This window comes from Eschscholzia californica, unplaced genomic scaffold (assembly GCF_041429995.1).
Source record: "Eschscholzia californica isolate CP2 unplaced genomic scaffold, dmEscCali1.0.p SCAF_5, whole genome shotgun sequence".
Classification (NCBI taxonomy): Eukaryota; Viridiplantae; Streptophyta; class Magnoliopsida; order Ranunculales; family Papaveraceae; genus Eschscholzia; species Eschscholzia californica.
The window spans coordinates 17,938,636-17,953,504 of record NW_028238472.1 but is presented as its reverse complement, the minus strand read 5'-3'; the positions used below and the strand labels follow the sequence as shown (position 1 = coordinate 17,953,504).

The window sequence follows — 14,869 nt, the reverse complement described above, 5'->3', positions numbered from 1 at the left end:
TGCTTTTTCTCTAACAACCGACTGAGACCTTCCATAGCTATCGTGAACAGGAACGACGAGAACGGGTCGCCTTATCTAATCCCACGACTAACATCGAAGTTTAAGCCAGGGCGCCCATTTATGAGAACAGCCATGGAACTGGTAGTGAGGCAAGTATTAATCATCTTAATCCAATTAGGGGTAAAACCCATCATATGCATAACGCTCTGCAGATAGTTCCATTCAATACGGTCAAAAGCCTTGGACATATCGAGCTTGAGACCAAAATTGCTTTTAGCTCCTTTGATTTTCTTATAGGAGTGTATAAGCTCTTGGCTAATGATGATGTTGTCCGTAATTTGCCTACCTGGAACATATGCTGCCTAGAAAGGGGAGATAATTTCAGTTAAGATAGGTTTAAGCCTATTGGCAAGAATTTTGGTGATGATTTTATAAGTGGTGTTGAGCAGACTAATGGGTCTATAATCTGCTGGAGATTGGGGTCTATAGTCAGCTCCTTTACATTTCTTCCAATTTTTCGATTTTGTTTTTCTGTTACATCGTTTAACATCAATTTATGATCGACTTTTTATTTCTTTCATTCACCAATTGATTCATTTTTATCTCGGTTTCTCGTGTAACCAATGTTGGAATCGGAGCCAATTTTGGCTTGAACCGACTCATCAAACTCAGAAACAGAATGTGCCATCGAGTTCGCCTATTCGAGCTCTTCAACTTAGAGCCAAGAATCACTCAATTCCAATTCCAGATGAATGAGAAATTCAAGTTTAAAGTTTGAACGAAGATCGGTCAAAATAGAGACTAAAGCGTCAAATTGGAAAAGTCAATTTGGGGCCATTTGAGCGAAACGAACGCATCCAGATCTGGACGGCTCGCGTTCACTCCGCGGGATTTAACAAGATCCGACGGTCGCGCGATTAGGAGCCTCGGGCTAGCTTCGGTCACCGTCTATAAGCATTGGATCCTTGCAGATCCAAAGGTCCGGACTAATCCGGCATCGGGCTAATGGTGGGATCCTACGATCTTAATCTAACGGCTCATGCTTTAGCGCGTTAGACCAGATTCGGGACAGATCAACGGTAGGCGTTCCTTCCGTGTTCTTGAGATCAATCCAACGGTCTAGATTGCCACCGCCTCTTGTCTAGACAGTTATTTCAAGTTAAGTCCGCCACTTTGATGGGATATGTCCTTTGACCCCAAAAACCACATGTACCTATTCGAATCCTATTTAAACAACCCAACCCCACTTCATTTTTCATCCAATTCATCTTCTTCTTTTCCTCTCTTCTAAAAATCAGTATTCTAGTGTGTCTGGAATATAAATCTGATTTGGAAGTATTCTAGTATATCTAGAATTTTGAAGAAAGAAATCTCCAAGTGAATCTCGTCTATTTTCTTCTTCTCTTCTATTCTATAATCAGTATTTATTCTGGTGTATTTGGAATTCCAAAGAGAGGTATCTGAATGAAATTATAATAGTCAAGTGTCTAAAAGATATATTTACATCAGTCCAAGAGCTCATATTATTTACGAAGGTTCGTCCGCTTTCATAATATAAAAGTACCATCTTAAAATTCTGAAAGGAAAGTCGTCGTGTCCCGAAGGCATACACCCTAACGTATGGTACTGTTACGGGGGTGTAAAATGTCTTAAGGAAAGATAATCTATTCTCGCCTCGACTCCATTAATTTTTGTCTAACTCGGTTAATCCGAATGAAGGAATTTTGATAAATCATTATTCGCTTATGGTCTATCTCTCTATAACTTACAGAAAGGAAGTTCCCTACTTCAACCCAGACTCTGTCTTAATCAAGACAAGACAAAGATAAAAAGTGAACTCAAACCATACCCAGAGGAACAACAATCTTAAGACATTTTATAACGATTATTTCTCTGGTTATAAGATTTTGATTTGGTTATCTGTGTGTTTCAGAAAAATGGCAAGAACAAGAACAACTCTACGGGTTCTTCCGCCTAATATTACATACAGAGAAAAACCAGAGAAGTTCAAGGGAACTGACTTCACCCTGAAGCGCAAGCATACGTCTTAAAACAGAGGGAAGCCGAAGAAAAAGAAGAAGTTTGGAAAATGCTACAACTGTGGAAAGCGGGACCACCTAGCCAAAGATTGTCGCTCCACATATGACAATCGAGAGGAAAAGGTTAAGAACCAAGCTTCATTAGTAAAACACATCGAAAATTAGATTCATTGCCTTAAGACTACTGAAACTGAAAAAGTATCTAAGAAACTTCAGAAGATGGACCTCTATGCAGTGGCATATGAAGTTAACTTGGTTAACAATCAGAGAGAATGGTGGTTCGACACCGAGGCAAGTCGTCACATTTGTAGTGACAAAAGCCTATTTTCTTCCTATACGGAGGTAGTCGAAGGATAGACCTTATTCAAGGAAAACGACTCGACCACCCAAGTCCAAGTAAAGGGGGAGATCGTGGTAAAATTCACTTCCGATATAGAACTGACTTTGACCAATGTACTCCATGCTCCAGACATTCGAAAGTACTTGATTTCTGGTTCCCTTATAAGTGAGAACGGTTCAAACTGGTCTTTCTGCCAGATATCTTTATCTTATTTAAGAAAGGGATATATATATATATTGGTATGGGCGATTTATGTGGAGGGTTATTTAAACTAAATGTTACCTCTGTAATAACGAAGGCACCTATTATTAATGAAATTAATAATTTTGCGTATATTGTTAAGACCTCCAATATTTGTCATGAAAGACTATGAGATGTGAATAATAAGTCAAGAAATTAATGAACTTCGAGTTAATTTTGAAACTCGAAATAACTCAAGACGAACATGTCAAACATGTGTAGAGTCAAAAATGACTAAGACGTCGTTCAAGTCTTTAGACTTAATTTACAGTGAACTATGTAAATTAAAGATGGTTCAAACCTAAGGTGGCAAAACGTACTTCATCACCTTTATCGATGACTCCACTTGGTTCCGTTATATTACATACTAATCGGAAAATTTGAGCTTTATAAAACCAAGTAGAAACTCAACTTAACAAAAAGAATGAGGCTTTGAGAAGTGACCGAGGGGGAGAGGATGAATCTCCTTTCGCTGAGATATGCCCCAAGAATGGCATAGTTCATTAAACGGCGACTCTCTTGGTATACCAGAGCGAAAGTACAGAACGTTAAAAGGGATAAATTTCGATCAGTGGAGATTGAAACCGATAATCAATCTAATCTCACTAGGTCTTGTGAAGTATTTCACTAAAGGCTATCCCTAGCCGTGGGCAAGAATAAGGTTCAACACATAATAGTCGCTTTACAGGTTGACTTTGCTGACGACTCTAAAATATCTTCTCGACTATAGAGACATCGAAGAGCTAAGCGACACCTTGACCACCAAGTATGACATGAAAGTGGCTATTGGGAATATGGAGAGACATCAATGACATAGATATAAGTCTTAGCTAATTATTAGCTTATGCATGTGATCCTGGGAATACTAGTGTTAGACAATAGATGTCTGAGATTCCGTTTAGAACACTAGTAGTCACCATAACCCAACATATACATAGAAAGAGAATGCAACACCAAGACCAATGCAATATCTTCTTTACCAGCCAGAATTAGAGACACCTGCTTTTGTCATATCTGTACATGCTTTTACATTTTCTACTCATCATCATCACTAGAATGGTATGTTGTTTGCCAAGGGAAACTCCAAAAGGAAAGAAGAAAAAAATGATAACTCTGCATTTCAAACAGGGGGGATAAACACATTATGTCCAAAGCTTTCCCCACTACTTCCATATTCTCGACCTTCTGAACATGTTGTTCTTCACAATCCTTAAGAATATTGGAATTGCATTCCTGGTATCTGAAGCAGCTAAGAAGATGATCATTCACTATCTTTGTTACTTGCATGAATGAATACACAACCGTTGGTCCGACACATCGGAAGCCCCTCTTCATTAAACGATCCTTGCTCATTACCTCGACCTCTGAGGTCTTAACCGGTACTTGATGTGCATAATTGAGTCCAATTCTTATTGGTTGATGATCACAGAACTCCAGCAATATTTGTCGAATGAGCCAAATTCCTCTTGAATCTGCAAAACAAGAACAGATGCCAGCCTAAGTTCCACAAACTTGGGTTGTTGTTCATTGTGCAAAAAACCCATAATATTATACAAGTTTTAACTCAAGCTGAACATGAATCTCGAAGGTGGCCTTATCAGGAAAAAAAGAATTGGGGAAAGACCCTATTTCATGTTGGATCATATTACAAAGATGTGTCAGTAGATTTTTTAGGCTTCGGCTCCTTAGAAAAACCGAAAATGCTCATCTTATTCACTAACTAAGATAATTACACAGTGAGGTGGTTCTTGTGAACCATGTATTCAGAACATTGAAATTCAGTATGAACACTGACACATATTTTCAATAAAAAACCTGTGAAGACTATGGTCAATCCTTTCATACTTCTTGCGAACTACTGTGCGCTAACTTTACATATGAAGGGAAGCCTAAAGAATGTTAAATAAAGGTATTAATGAGTAAGATTGTTAAATAAAGGTATCAATGAGTAAGGTATTGGAAGAAATTAATTATGAGAAACTTTCATTCTTGTGCAAAACCACCAAGAGGTCATGTTTTGCGCACGGGAATGGAATGTGATTCATTCCCATAATGCGATTCTTGAAAATCAAATTATTTTGGGTTATTTCCTTAATGGCCCCCAACTTTGTGACCAGCTTCCCGCCTGGTCCCCTACTTTACGAGAAATACCCATATGGCCCCCTTCCGTTATAACACCATTACTATCTCTCTTCCATCTCTTTTTCTCTCTCTGCCATGTCACGCCACATCATCTGTTATGCCACCTCATCACCTTCTCCGGCAGAGGTCGCCGGTCGGCCAAATTTCCGGCCGGCGACCTTCAAACTAATTTTTTTTTTCTCTTCTTCCTCTTCCTCTCTCTCCTGTTTTCTCTCTCTTCTTCTTCCTCTCTCTCATCTTCTTCCTCTCTCTCTCTTCCCCTTTTTCTCACTCTCTCTCTCTCTCTAAAATGGCCGGCGAAGGGGAGAACCCTTCGCTGGCCGTCGGTCTGGGAAACCAGACCGACGAGGTCTGGTTATCCCAGGCCTTCGAAGGTCTGGTTTCCCCATACCTCGTAGGAGACCGACGGCCGACGAAGGGTTCCCCCCTTCGCCGGCCATTTTAGAGAGTGAGAAAAAGGGGAAGAGAGAGAGAGAGGAAGAGGAAGAAGAGAATTTTTTTTTTTTTTTTAGTTTGAAGGTCGCCGGCCGGCGACCTCTGGCGGAGAAGGTGATGAGGTGGCGTAACAGATGATGTGGCGTGACATGGCAGAGAGAGAAAAAGAGATGGAGGAGAGAGAGTAACGGTGTTATAACGGAAGGGGGCCATATGGGTATTTCTCGCAAAGTAAGGGGTCAGGCGGGAAGCTGGTCACAAAGTTGGGGGCCATTAGGGAAATAACCCAATTATTTTAGTTTGATGTTTGGTTTGACCAAGAATAGAAATTCCATTATTCCCGATAGATTCCTAATTTTTTGCTTGGTTTGTGTTGGGATAAGATTGTGAACTTTTATAAAAGTCTTGTTATATCTTTTTACTTGAAGTACATTTATCATAGGTCAACTTTGTTATTTATATATAATAGATTTAATCAGTATTATTTATATAAATTTGTAGATATGAAATAGTCATGCAATATGCCCATTTAAGTTGTATTTGAAGATTTATTTAAAATAAATAAAGGTCATGGATAAAAAAAATCTTTTCAAACGTTCTAAAATCGATTTGAATGACCAAAGAACGAGAGAGAAGGAAAAAACTAAAGTTAGGAAAGAGAGTTATGTTCGAGCGAAAAAGATTTTTATGGCGGTGGCTGATAACCTAGGTTTCTAATTTTTTTTTAGTTAAAATATTATGTGAAGGACGATTTTAATATTAGTGATCATTCTAATATTTTATTAAGTATAATTTAGTCGATAAATATTTAACCAAGTCACTCCCGGGAATTTGGAATCACAAACTCACACTCCTTAGGTTTGCTATTACCCTATTTACCCTATTTAGGGGAAATCTCATTCCTCTATACTTCTCGCAAACCAAACAGTAGTCAGGATTGTGATTCCCAAGGAATCACATTCCATTCTCACGTGATTTCCGCGCTCCAAACATGGCCGGATTGTTTCTAGATTACTTGAATTTAGATTAAAAAAAATTAATTAAGCCAAATGGATTCAACCATTAAAAAAGGTTCCTCATTTTCCCATTTTTAGAAGTTATTAACTTTAAGCTTCTGAAATCATTGAGGTATATAAGATATTAAAAAGGTTTTGTTTTTGAAACGTTAGTAAATGAATAGATAGACCGGTAGAGTGTGTTTGGAGTTGGGACGGGTTCACGGGTAGTCTTGTTTTGCGGTATCTCTAGAGTTGACAAGCACTGGTTTAAGTTCTTTGCTAGCGCTAAAGAAACTTTAGCTACTGATCATCGAAAGGAAGGTGGGCCAAAAAAAGCTACAATCACTGAAAACACCATTAGAGATTGTAAATCTTGCAGAAATTTTTGAAGACTTCACAATGGTGTCGGTTGTTAGGAATGAGTTGAAGATGGGTAAAGGAAAAATTGCAGCTCCATAGAGGTAAGTTACCCTTGTAAGAAGGCCGCGGCTTTGGGGAATAACAAAAGATCTCCGGGGAATAAAGGACATATTTATGTTGAGTCCAAAAATATGAACTTTTTAATATTTGGCCTATATTTCTCTCTCATGCTGATTTTCTTTGTCACAGTTGCTCATTCTCTCTCTAAATCTCTCCATGATTTTCATTATATCTCTCCTCTTTCTCACACTACTTCTCTCCCTCTCAAGCTCTTAAGCTTTTAGCCACTTCAATCTATTGCATTTAATCTCCTATATTACTATGAAAATGGCCTGGTGGGTTTACAAGTTTGATTTGGTTCAGAAAAGGTTATTTGGAATATAATCCTCAAGAAGAACTTGAAGATGCCCGGGTAGGTTGAAGAATTAGCAGATTTATAGATTAGAAAGAGGTTCACTAAACTAATCCGGCTATTTTACTATGAACATAAGAATTAGGGTTTTCCATTAAATATCTAATACCAGCTTGAGCTACTAAATGCTAACATGAAAAACAAGATATTTGGGTAGTTGTTTGTTCATTGTTTGGCCTCTTTCATTCTTTACTTTCCCTGGTGTTGATTGAAATAGTTCGTTTACTAACTAGGGCATGATTTCTTCTTCCTTCTGTCGATTTGATCAGACTTCAGATTTGAGTTTTTGAGAAAATGAACAAATAAGAATTAGGTTTTTTGAGTTTTTCATATCCAAGAAAGATTGAAGATTTGCATTTTGGGTTTTCATTTCTTCCAATTACAGCATGATTTCTTCGTTTTTTTTTGTCGATTTGATCAGATTTGGGTTCTTGAGAAATTCAGGTATGATGATTGTCTTCATCGTCCCAAATCTGATAGGTTTTAGAGAGATTAAGAGAGGAAGAAAGGGAGAAGGGGGTAAAATAGAAATGTTTTGGACTAAAAATTAATATGCACATTTAGCCTTTATTCCCCGGAGATCTTTTGTTATTCCCCAAAGCCATGGCCTTGTAAGAATGTTTTGCATTTATCATGAATGTGTTTGTGTGCTATAATAGGGAGAGAGAGAAAACAATGCTGCCGGCGGCCAATAATTGTGGTGATGGTGGTCGAAATTTGTGGGTGAAATTGATGTGAAGATGAAGATGAAGACTAAGGGCTAAAAAACAATCAGGTTGATTTTGAGGCTAAAAATAGATACACCCCCTAAGTCAATGGTTCTTGACTTAATGTTTATGGCACAAAGACATTTTTCATGCCCTAAAGAATCAACCTTCTTTTACTTGAATTCTTTTAGGATGACGTTCTAACAATGTTCTAACCGCTAAAAATCTAGAATGAGAAAATAAGTGATATTGGGTGCTATTTGTAGGAATCAATAGGGCATCTGCAAAAAAACCTCACTTCTATTGGGTGAAGGACGCGGTCTTGTGCCGTTGGCTCAAAAAAGACGGTTCACTTGTGTTTGGATCTTCAACCGTTAGAAGGTTTGTGATGCCCACACCACTAACCACATATCCCGAAGTGCTAAGATGATTTAAATAGCTTGTTGTCTAAAACAAGATTCGTTAGATTATCAGTGCTTGACTCAACCTTGTTCAACGAGTCGAGTATTTGAGCGTGCCTGAAGCATATCCAACGCGCACCCTCATTGTGGTCCTCAGGATTGTTTTGTTTTCAACGGGTGGAACACCTTTAGGTCATGAAGATCCATAAATACATGTTAGCCCCCAACAATTAATGTCACGTTGCATTTGATCCTGGTTTTAACCAACGTCACTACACCACTTCACAAATGACCCTCGTTTTTAACTGATGTGAGATTCAATCCGAACTTCTGTTAAGTGCATAACACTTCGATTTTCAATATCTCGTACATCATGATAAGTATTTGAGCATACTTTGGCTTTAAATTAGAGAGCTCTATATATAGACTCATATGGTCATAATGGTGCATAGGTCTCTTTATTTTAATGATCGAATTGATTGCAAATCTGCTCTGATTTTAACAAGAGCTCTATATATAGGCTCGTATGGTCAGAATGTTTTGTTAAATTCCTTACAAGTTTCACGACGACACAACAAAAAATGAAGTTGGAAAACAATTTCATTTAACGGGGTTCAACTAAAATATCATCATTTTATAATAAAACCAAGTTGAATACATTATTTCATAGGAATTATAAAAGATAATAATTGCTCATAGTGACTGAAGCAATCTTAAAGCTCCATTCTCTCATACAAACCGGTTTAAGTATTCTTCGACAGTGGTGTACTTGACGTCTGGATAAAGCTCTGAAGCTTCAACACCGAATGAAGGTTCAATCTCAAAGCTAGTTTGGTCTCCCCTCACTAATGCTGAATGTGCAATCGACAAAATCACGTTGGTTGGAACAGGAGCTTCTGCAGAAAACAAACACAAAATAATATTGTCTTAAGACCATGAACTTTTAAGTAGTGTTGCTTTTCTACAAGCCATAAATCTAACTTTTTTTGCATCTGAATTTGTCTGAGCATAAAAATATGACTTCGACTAAAGAGATAGTCCGAGATCAACTAGGGTCGAGGTAACTGACCTTGAATGTTCTTCAGAATTTGCTCATCCGATACATACTCCTTTTCGAGGGTTTTGCCAATCTTTTTTTCCCAAATGGACACAAGTTCATTGAAGGAGAGAGTATTGTTTGGTGGTCTGATATACAAAATCTTGTTCAATGTTCTTGGATCGTTCACAGCTTTGATTATGTAGGTGCCAATGTCTTCTTCCTTATTAAACACAGCTGAAACCCAAAAAAAAAAAACGTTATTATAACGTTTTTTATTGAACGAAAGATATGTTAAGCTCTTTCAAAAGTAAAGAATATACCTTTGACATTTCCATCACCTAAGACAATAACTTTGTCTCTGGGAGGAGAGGTAGCTCGAGGCTGCCCCAAAGTTCGGAGGAAAAGACCAGCAAAGAAATTGGTAGATACATATGTGTATGGTACTCCCTTTGCCTCGGTTGCTCGTCGAACTTCAGCTTTGGTATTGAACATAAACCTAGCTGGGAACTCGGCAGTCGAACGATCCACATCGTGCCCAAACTCGGAAGGCAAAAATCTCTGCTCAAATTCTTTTAGTAAACAGATGATGTTTCCACCTTATTTAGATAGAAATTGAATTTTGAGATGTTTGTTTTGTACATATAAGTTTGTAGATATGATTTACCTTAATATTTCCAGCCTCTGTGATGGCATCAAGGATTTTGACCTGATCTGCAACCTGTGGAAAACCTACTGCTGAGATCACTACATCAACTTGCTTACAAGCCTTCACCAAACTCTCATGATCATACAGATCTCCCTGTAGAAAATTAATAAACCATTTTTAAACTTTTGATATAAATACTCTTAGTATACAAAAAAATTCTAAATAATTCATGTGAGGAAGACGTACGAAGATAATTGTAGCGCCTGAATTCTTGAAACCCTCTACTAATTGTCGTTTAACAGGATCAGCAAGTGTGGTTTCCCTAACCAAAACAAATGTTGGATTTCCCGATTGAACGCTTGCTTCAACTATGAACTTTCCAATGTTACCGGTTCCTCCAATGATCAAAATCTTAGTTGTTTCTGCCATTTCTAGTTAAGTTCTTAACAAAGTTTGTTTTCACTTTCAAAGAAGAATGAAGTTGAGAAAAATTGGTTGTCTGGACTGATATATTTATAGAGAAATAAATGATGTTGTAGGAGACATAAAATAGGAAAAAATTATTGTCAAATGTAAATATGTAATTCATCTAATACAAGAATATGTCTAGGTTAATCATATACCCCTCCGCCCCATTTTGTTTGGTTGTTATTTAATGCAAACTGTTTGTTCCTTTTATAACATTCATTTAATTATTTCTCAAAAAAGACACATTTATTTAATTATTAACATGATAAAACTTCCAAAACTACCGGTTAGTTTGAATACCATTAAGAGATTTTAATTGGTTCTACACTTGTATCAATGTTGTATTCAATGAAATACTCTACATTAAATGGGGGTAGTTTAGGAAAAATCTTTATATTTGTCAGCAATAAATAACATATTCTTAATAAGTTGAATTCCCCAAAACTACAACCAAAATGGTACTCAATAAGTATTGAATATGAAGTTCATGTTTGACTTATTAAAAATAGAATCAAATAAAAAAAATAGTAGTCATAAATTTATTGTTGTTCTTAAAAAACATAAATTTTGAGAAAATCACTTGCCATGTGTTCTTAAAAAACATAAATTTTTTCACTTTATTCTTGAAAATTATAATATTTAAATAAAGTTCATGTTTGACTTATTAAAAATAGAATCAAATAAAAAAAATTGAAGTAAAAAAAAATAGAAATAATTGAACATGCGTCAAAAATTCTTTTTTCTTTTCAATTTTAACAAGGGGTAATTTCTAGAAAGGTCAAAATGATATTGAAAATGAGTAGAAAAGCACAAAATATTTGAAAATTATTATTTAGGTCAAAAAGTGTGTAAATACTAAAATACCCCTTTTTGTCATTTTGTGTAACTAAATTCTTTTATTTTTCCTTAAACTTTAAATCGACATAACTTTTGTTTGAGATGTCGGATTTCTTTAAAAATTATATATTTAGAAATGATTTTTCATTAGCTTTCTAACGAGATCCACTTTCAATATATTTTTTCAAAAAAAAAAAAACTCCCAGAACTTACGTTTTTCTACAAACGTGTTTGCAACAATCTGATCTGCAAACATGTGTTTGCATAATGTAAACTGTAAACATGTGTTTGCATAATGTAAACTACAAACTGTGTTTGCAAAATATAGATTGCAAACATGATATGCAAGCTTTGCAAAATATAATCTTGAGTTGCATATCTTGCAAACTCGATTTGCAAATCGAGAATATAATCTTGAGTTTCTTAGATTGCACAAAGTTTTTCGTTTGGACAGACGCTTGATTCGATCTTACTCGACCTTAGATTCTCGCAATTCAAACTTGGACAACAAGAGAAAAGACGGACCCCCACTCCCCCCTAAAGTTGGATTTTGGGATCAAACAAAAAATTACCAATCCTACCTAAATCGGAGAGATTCATTTGAAGAAAATAGAATAGTAATCAAAATCTAAGAAACACTTAAAACTACATCAAAGAGCCCCAATATGTGATTTTTATCAACTTTTTGTAGCACAAGCATTTACAATCAATTAGTAATAGATATCACATAGAATGAGTTTCATATGAGGAAAATAACTTGACAAAACAAACAACTCATACAAATACACACAATGAAAGAGAGAAAACACATTCTCATTATGTCTAATACCCTTCTTCAATGTCTTCTTACTTTCTCTTTCTTCATTAATCTTGAAGTTCTAACTCTTAACATATTTCATCATTTCAATCCTCCATTAAACCCACTGCAATTCTTTATTGGTTATGTCTTTCTTCTTGGAAAAGTACTTTTGCTCCTTGCTCTCTTCCTCATAAAACTCATTTCATTTGTGGTTTAAAGTGAAGGTGGATGAAGATGTTAATGAAGATCTATCTCTGGAAATTGTGGAGAAAGCTAGAGTGAAAGAGAGTAAGAGAAAATGAGGTGGAGATAAAGTGATTATATACCTTTTCTTTGAAGAATATTCAAAACTATCCATGATCAATTCGAAATCGTGGAAGAAGTAATACCGAAATCTCTCGAATCCACTGTTTTCCATGATTTAATATCAACAGGGGCGGAATCAGGATTTTGTACTAGCCGGGGCAAGTGTAAAATACTATTAAAAAATCTAGATCTTACCTATATGTGTACAAGTTTTACAAATATATATATATATATATATATATATATATATATATATATCTACAAATTTAGTTTTTTTTACTTGAAATAAATTAGATAGTTTTTTTTAAAAAATAGGGAGGGAGAAAAAAGTAGAACTAAATTCGCCTGCCAAAAACTAGTCTCAACCTACAAGCGAACCCATCTCTTATTTTCCCTCATAATAACCCTTTATCTTTCATAGAACTAAATGATAAAGGTACAATTGGTATTAAAATAATGTGTAATTACTATCAAAACAAAAAGAATAAAAAAAAGTACAGTAATTCAAATGGACTATTTCAGAAGATGGCAAAATTTGGGGGGTATTCTGTGACTTGATTGTAAGTTTATAACTAAAACTAAAAAAAAGGAAACCAACAAAAGTAAGGCGTAATTGCCTAGCAGCGGATTCGAACCCTCAACCTGACATGCCGGAGGCAAAGACTTAACCACTACGCCAAGCCTCTTCTGCTGTTATATTCTCTATAACTTCTTAGAAAACTCGTGTAGACCAGGCTATAACTTCTTGCAAAACTCGTATAGACCAGCCTGGGCCACTGCCTAGGCTGGTCTACACATAGGTCCGCCCCTGAATATCAAAGCAACCTACACAAGATTACAAAAAAATCATTAACTTAGCAAACAATTCATCTTCAAAAGATGCTCATTTTGTTCACCTTTTCTCTTAGCATTGAATCCTAAGATCCATCATACTTGGAAAAAAATTGAAACCTTTTTCCGTTTTCAGCTGATGTTTAAGATTCCCTGATTCTCAAACCCTATCCACAATATGAGATTGAAAGATTATAAAGAAAAAAACTTAACAACGGTTCAATACTAGTTTTAAGAGTACCAAGCCACCAAACAATCTAAATTAACGCGTCTGTGAAATTTGAGGGAGAGAGTAGCTACACCTGGTTAAACTAATGCAAAAGTCTACATAATTACCTTGCAAGCTTCAACATTAGCAATGATCCTTTTGGAAACTGAACTGGTTGTTATGCTTTTAGGGCTTTCAAGTGTCCTGAAGATTCCCAAGCTCTTTCCAGCCGAATAAGGATCAGCCGAGTCCTACAAGTATTAATTAAAAAAAAAATTCTTAAATTATTTGAACCAAATCGATGAAACTTGAAATGCGGCAACACGACAAGAAAAATATATCTTAAGTAGCTTGCACTTACTTTAAGAGAGGGATTGTTCTCTGCAGTTGTTCCATGAACCACCAATGATATGTTGAATGTTGTTATCTTCTCAATCCAAGAAGATCATATAATTAAGCACAAAAATAGAACTGAAGAAAATAAAATTTACCAAGGATCAGTTATATGTGTCCTACAAGTTACACAGAATTATATAGGATCACCGCCAGAGCAAATCACATTTATTTTATCAGGAAAATAGACATTTTAATTTCTTGAGATCACGGATTGTATATACGCAGTGGCGGATTTTAGGATTTACCTAAGGGGGGTTATTATAAAGATGGGAGACAAATGAGAAAAGCATCCCAAAATACTAGTAATAAGGGGCACCAATACTTCAACAGGTCAGCTTCATCCACTTTATCTATCAAGCACACAATTCATAGACCTCTATAACATTGACTCTTACATGATCCTCTATCTAATCTATATGCATGGGATTAAATGAATAAATGTATCTATCAAGCACATGATCCACCTGAAGTTACAAACTCAGCTAACAACACCTCCATCCAGCAGCCCCACCATGAAATGTATCACGGAACCTCCTTCTTCACATGCTGAAGTACAGAATTAGAGTGACACAAAGAAAGAAATGAGCAACTAACAAAATTCAACAAATTTTTGTCCCAAATTTCTTTCCGTAAATCTAAACATGAAAAGAACATCTCTTTCAGACATTTCATCGAACAGCTTGCGTCCACATTCAACATGTATATGGCCATTGAAATTGATGAACCATTATGAAATCTAAATAATAGTAAAGAATATGAACTTAAAAAACGAATGTAAATAATTGATGAACCATTGAAATTCAGATTGGAAACTATTTTCCACAATTCGACACTCAAGAAAAGCCCTAATTCTTTGTATAGAACGAACAATAAAAGAATAAGAAACCCTAGAACGAAATATTTGCCTCAGAACCATGAACCACGGCGGAATTATCCTCTTCTCAGCTCCTAATCGGCTTCCATGGCGGATTTCTTAGGGTTCTGTCGACTGCCATAATGTAGAGAGAAAGAGTATAAAATCAGTACAAGGGTAATATTGGTATTTATTTAAATTTCGTTTTAACTTTTGACCTGATTAACAATTTTCCATGTTATTTAGAGGATTTTTGAGTCAAAGGTCCAAAATCTGGGGGTAAACCCAAAAAAAATCCACTCTTGCCCAAAAATTAGTTGCAGGTCCAAATGTCAGTTTTTTTTATTTTTAT

General features: G+C 35.9%; 1 protein-coding gene across 1 annotated transcript; it reads right to left on the bottom strand.

The window, feature by feature from the left end:
- Nucleotides 1-8,737: 8,737 nt before the first annotated feature.
- On the bottom strand, nt 8,738-10,302 carry LOC147537591 (phenylcoumaran benzylic ether reductase Pyrc5-like). The gene is made up of 5 exons (XM_086641745.1): nt 10,066-10,302; nt 9,838-9,972; nt 9,494-9,731; nt 9,204-9,407; nt 8,738-9,030 (listed from the first exon to the last, which is right to left on the bottom strand). The coding sequence occupies exons 1-5, from the start codon at nt 10,246-10,248 to the stop codon at nt 8,864-8,866; spliced, it is 927 nt and encodes a 308-aa protein (XP_086497871.1). The 5' UTR covers nt 10,249-10,302; the 3' UTR covers nt 8,738-8,863.
- Nucleotides 10,303-14,869: the final 4,567 nt, after the last annotated feature.

Excerpts from the sequence above, each read along its gene's own strand:
- LOC147537591 (XM_086641745.1), bottom strand. The coding sequence starts at position 10,248 with ATGGCAGAAACAACTAAGATTTTGATCATTGGAGGAACCGGTAACATT. Across the intron at positions 9,408-9,493 it reads AGGTGATGGAAATGTCAAAG|CTGTGTTTAATAAGGAAGAA; the intron begins GTATATTCTTTA and ends TTTGGGTTTCAG. Across the intron at positions 9,031-9,203 it reads AATTCTGAAGAACATTCAAG|AAGCTCCTGTTCCAACCAAC; the intron begins GTCAGTTACCTC and ends TGTTTTCTGCAG.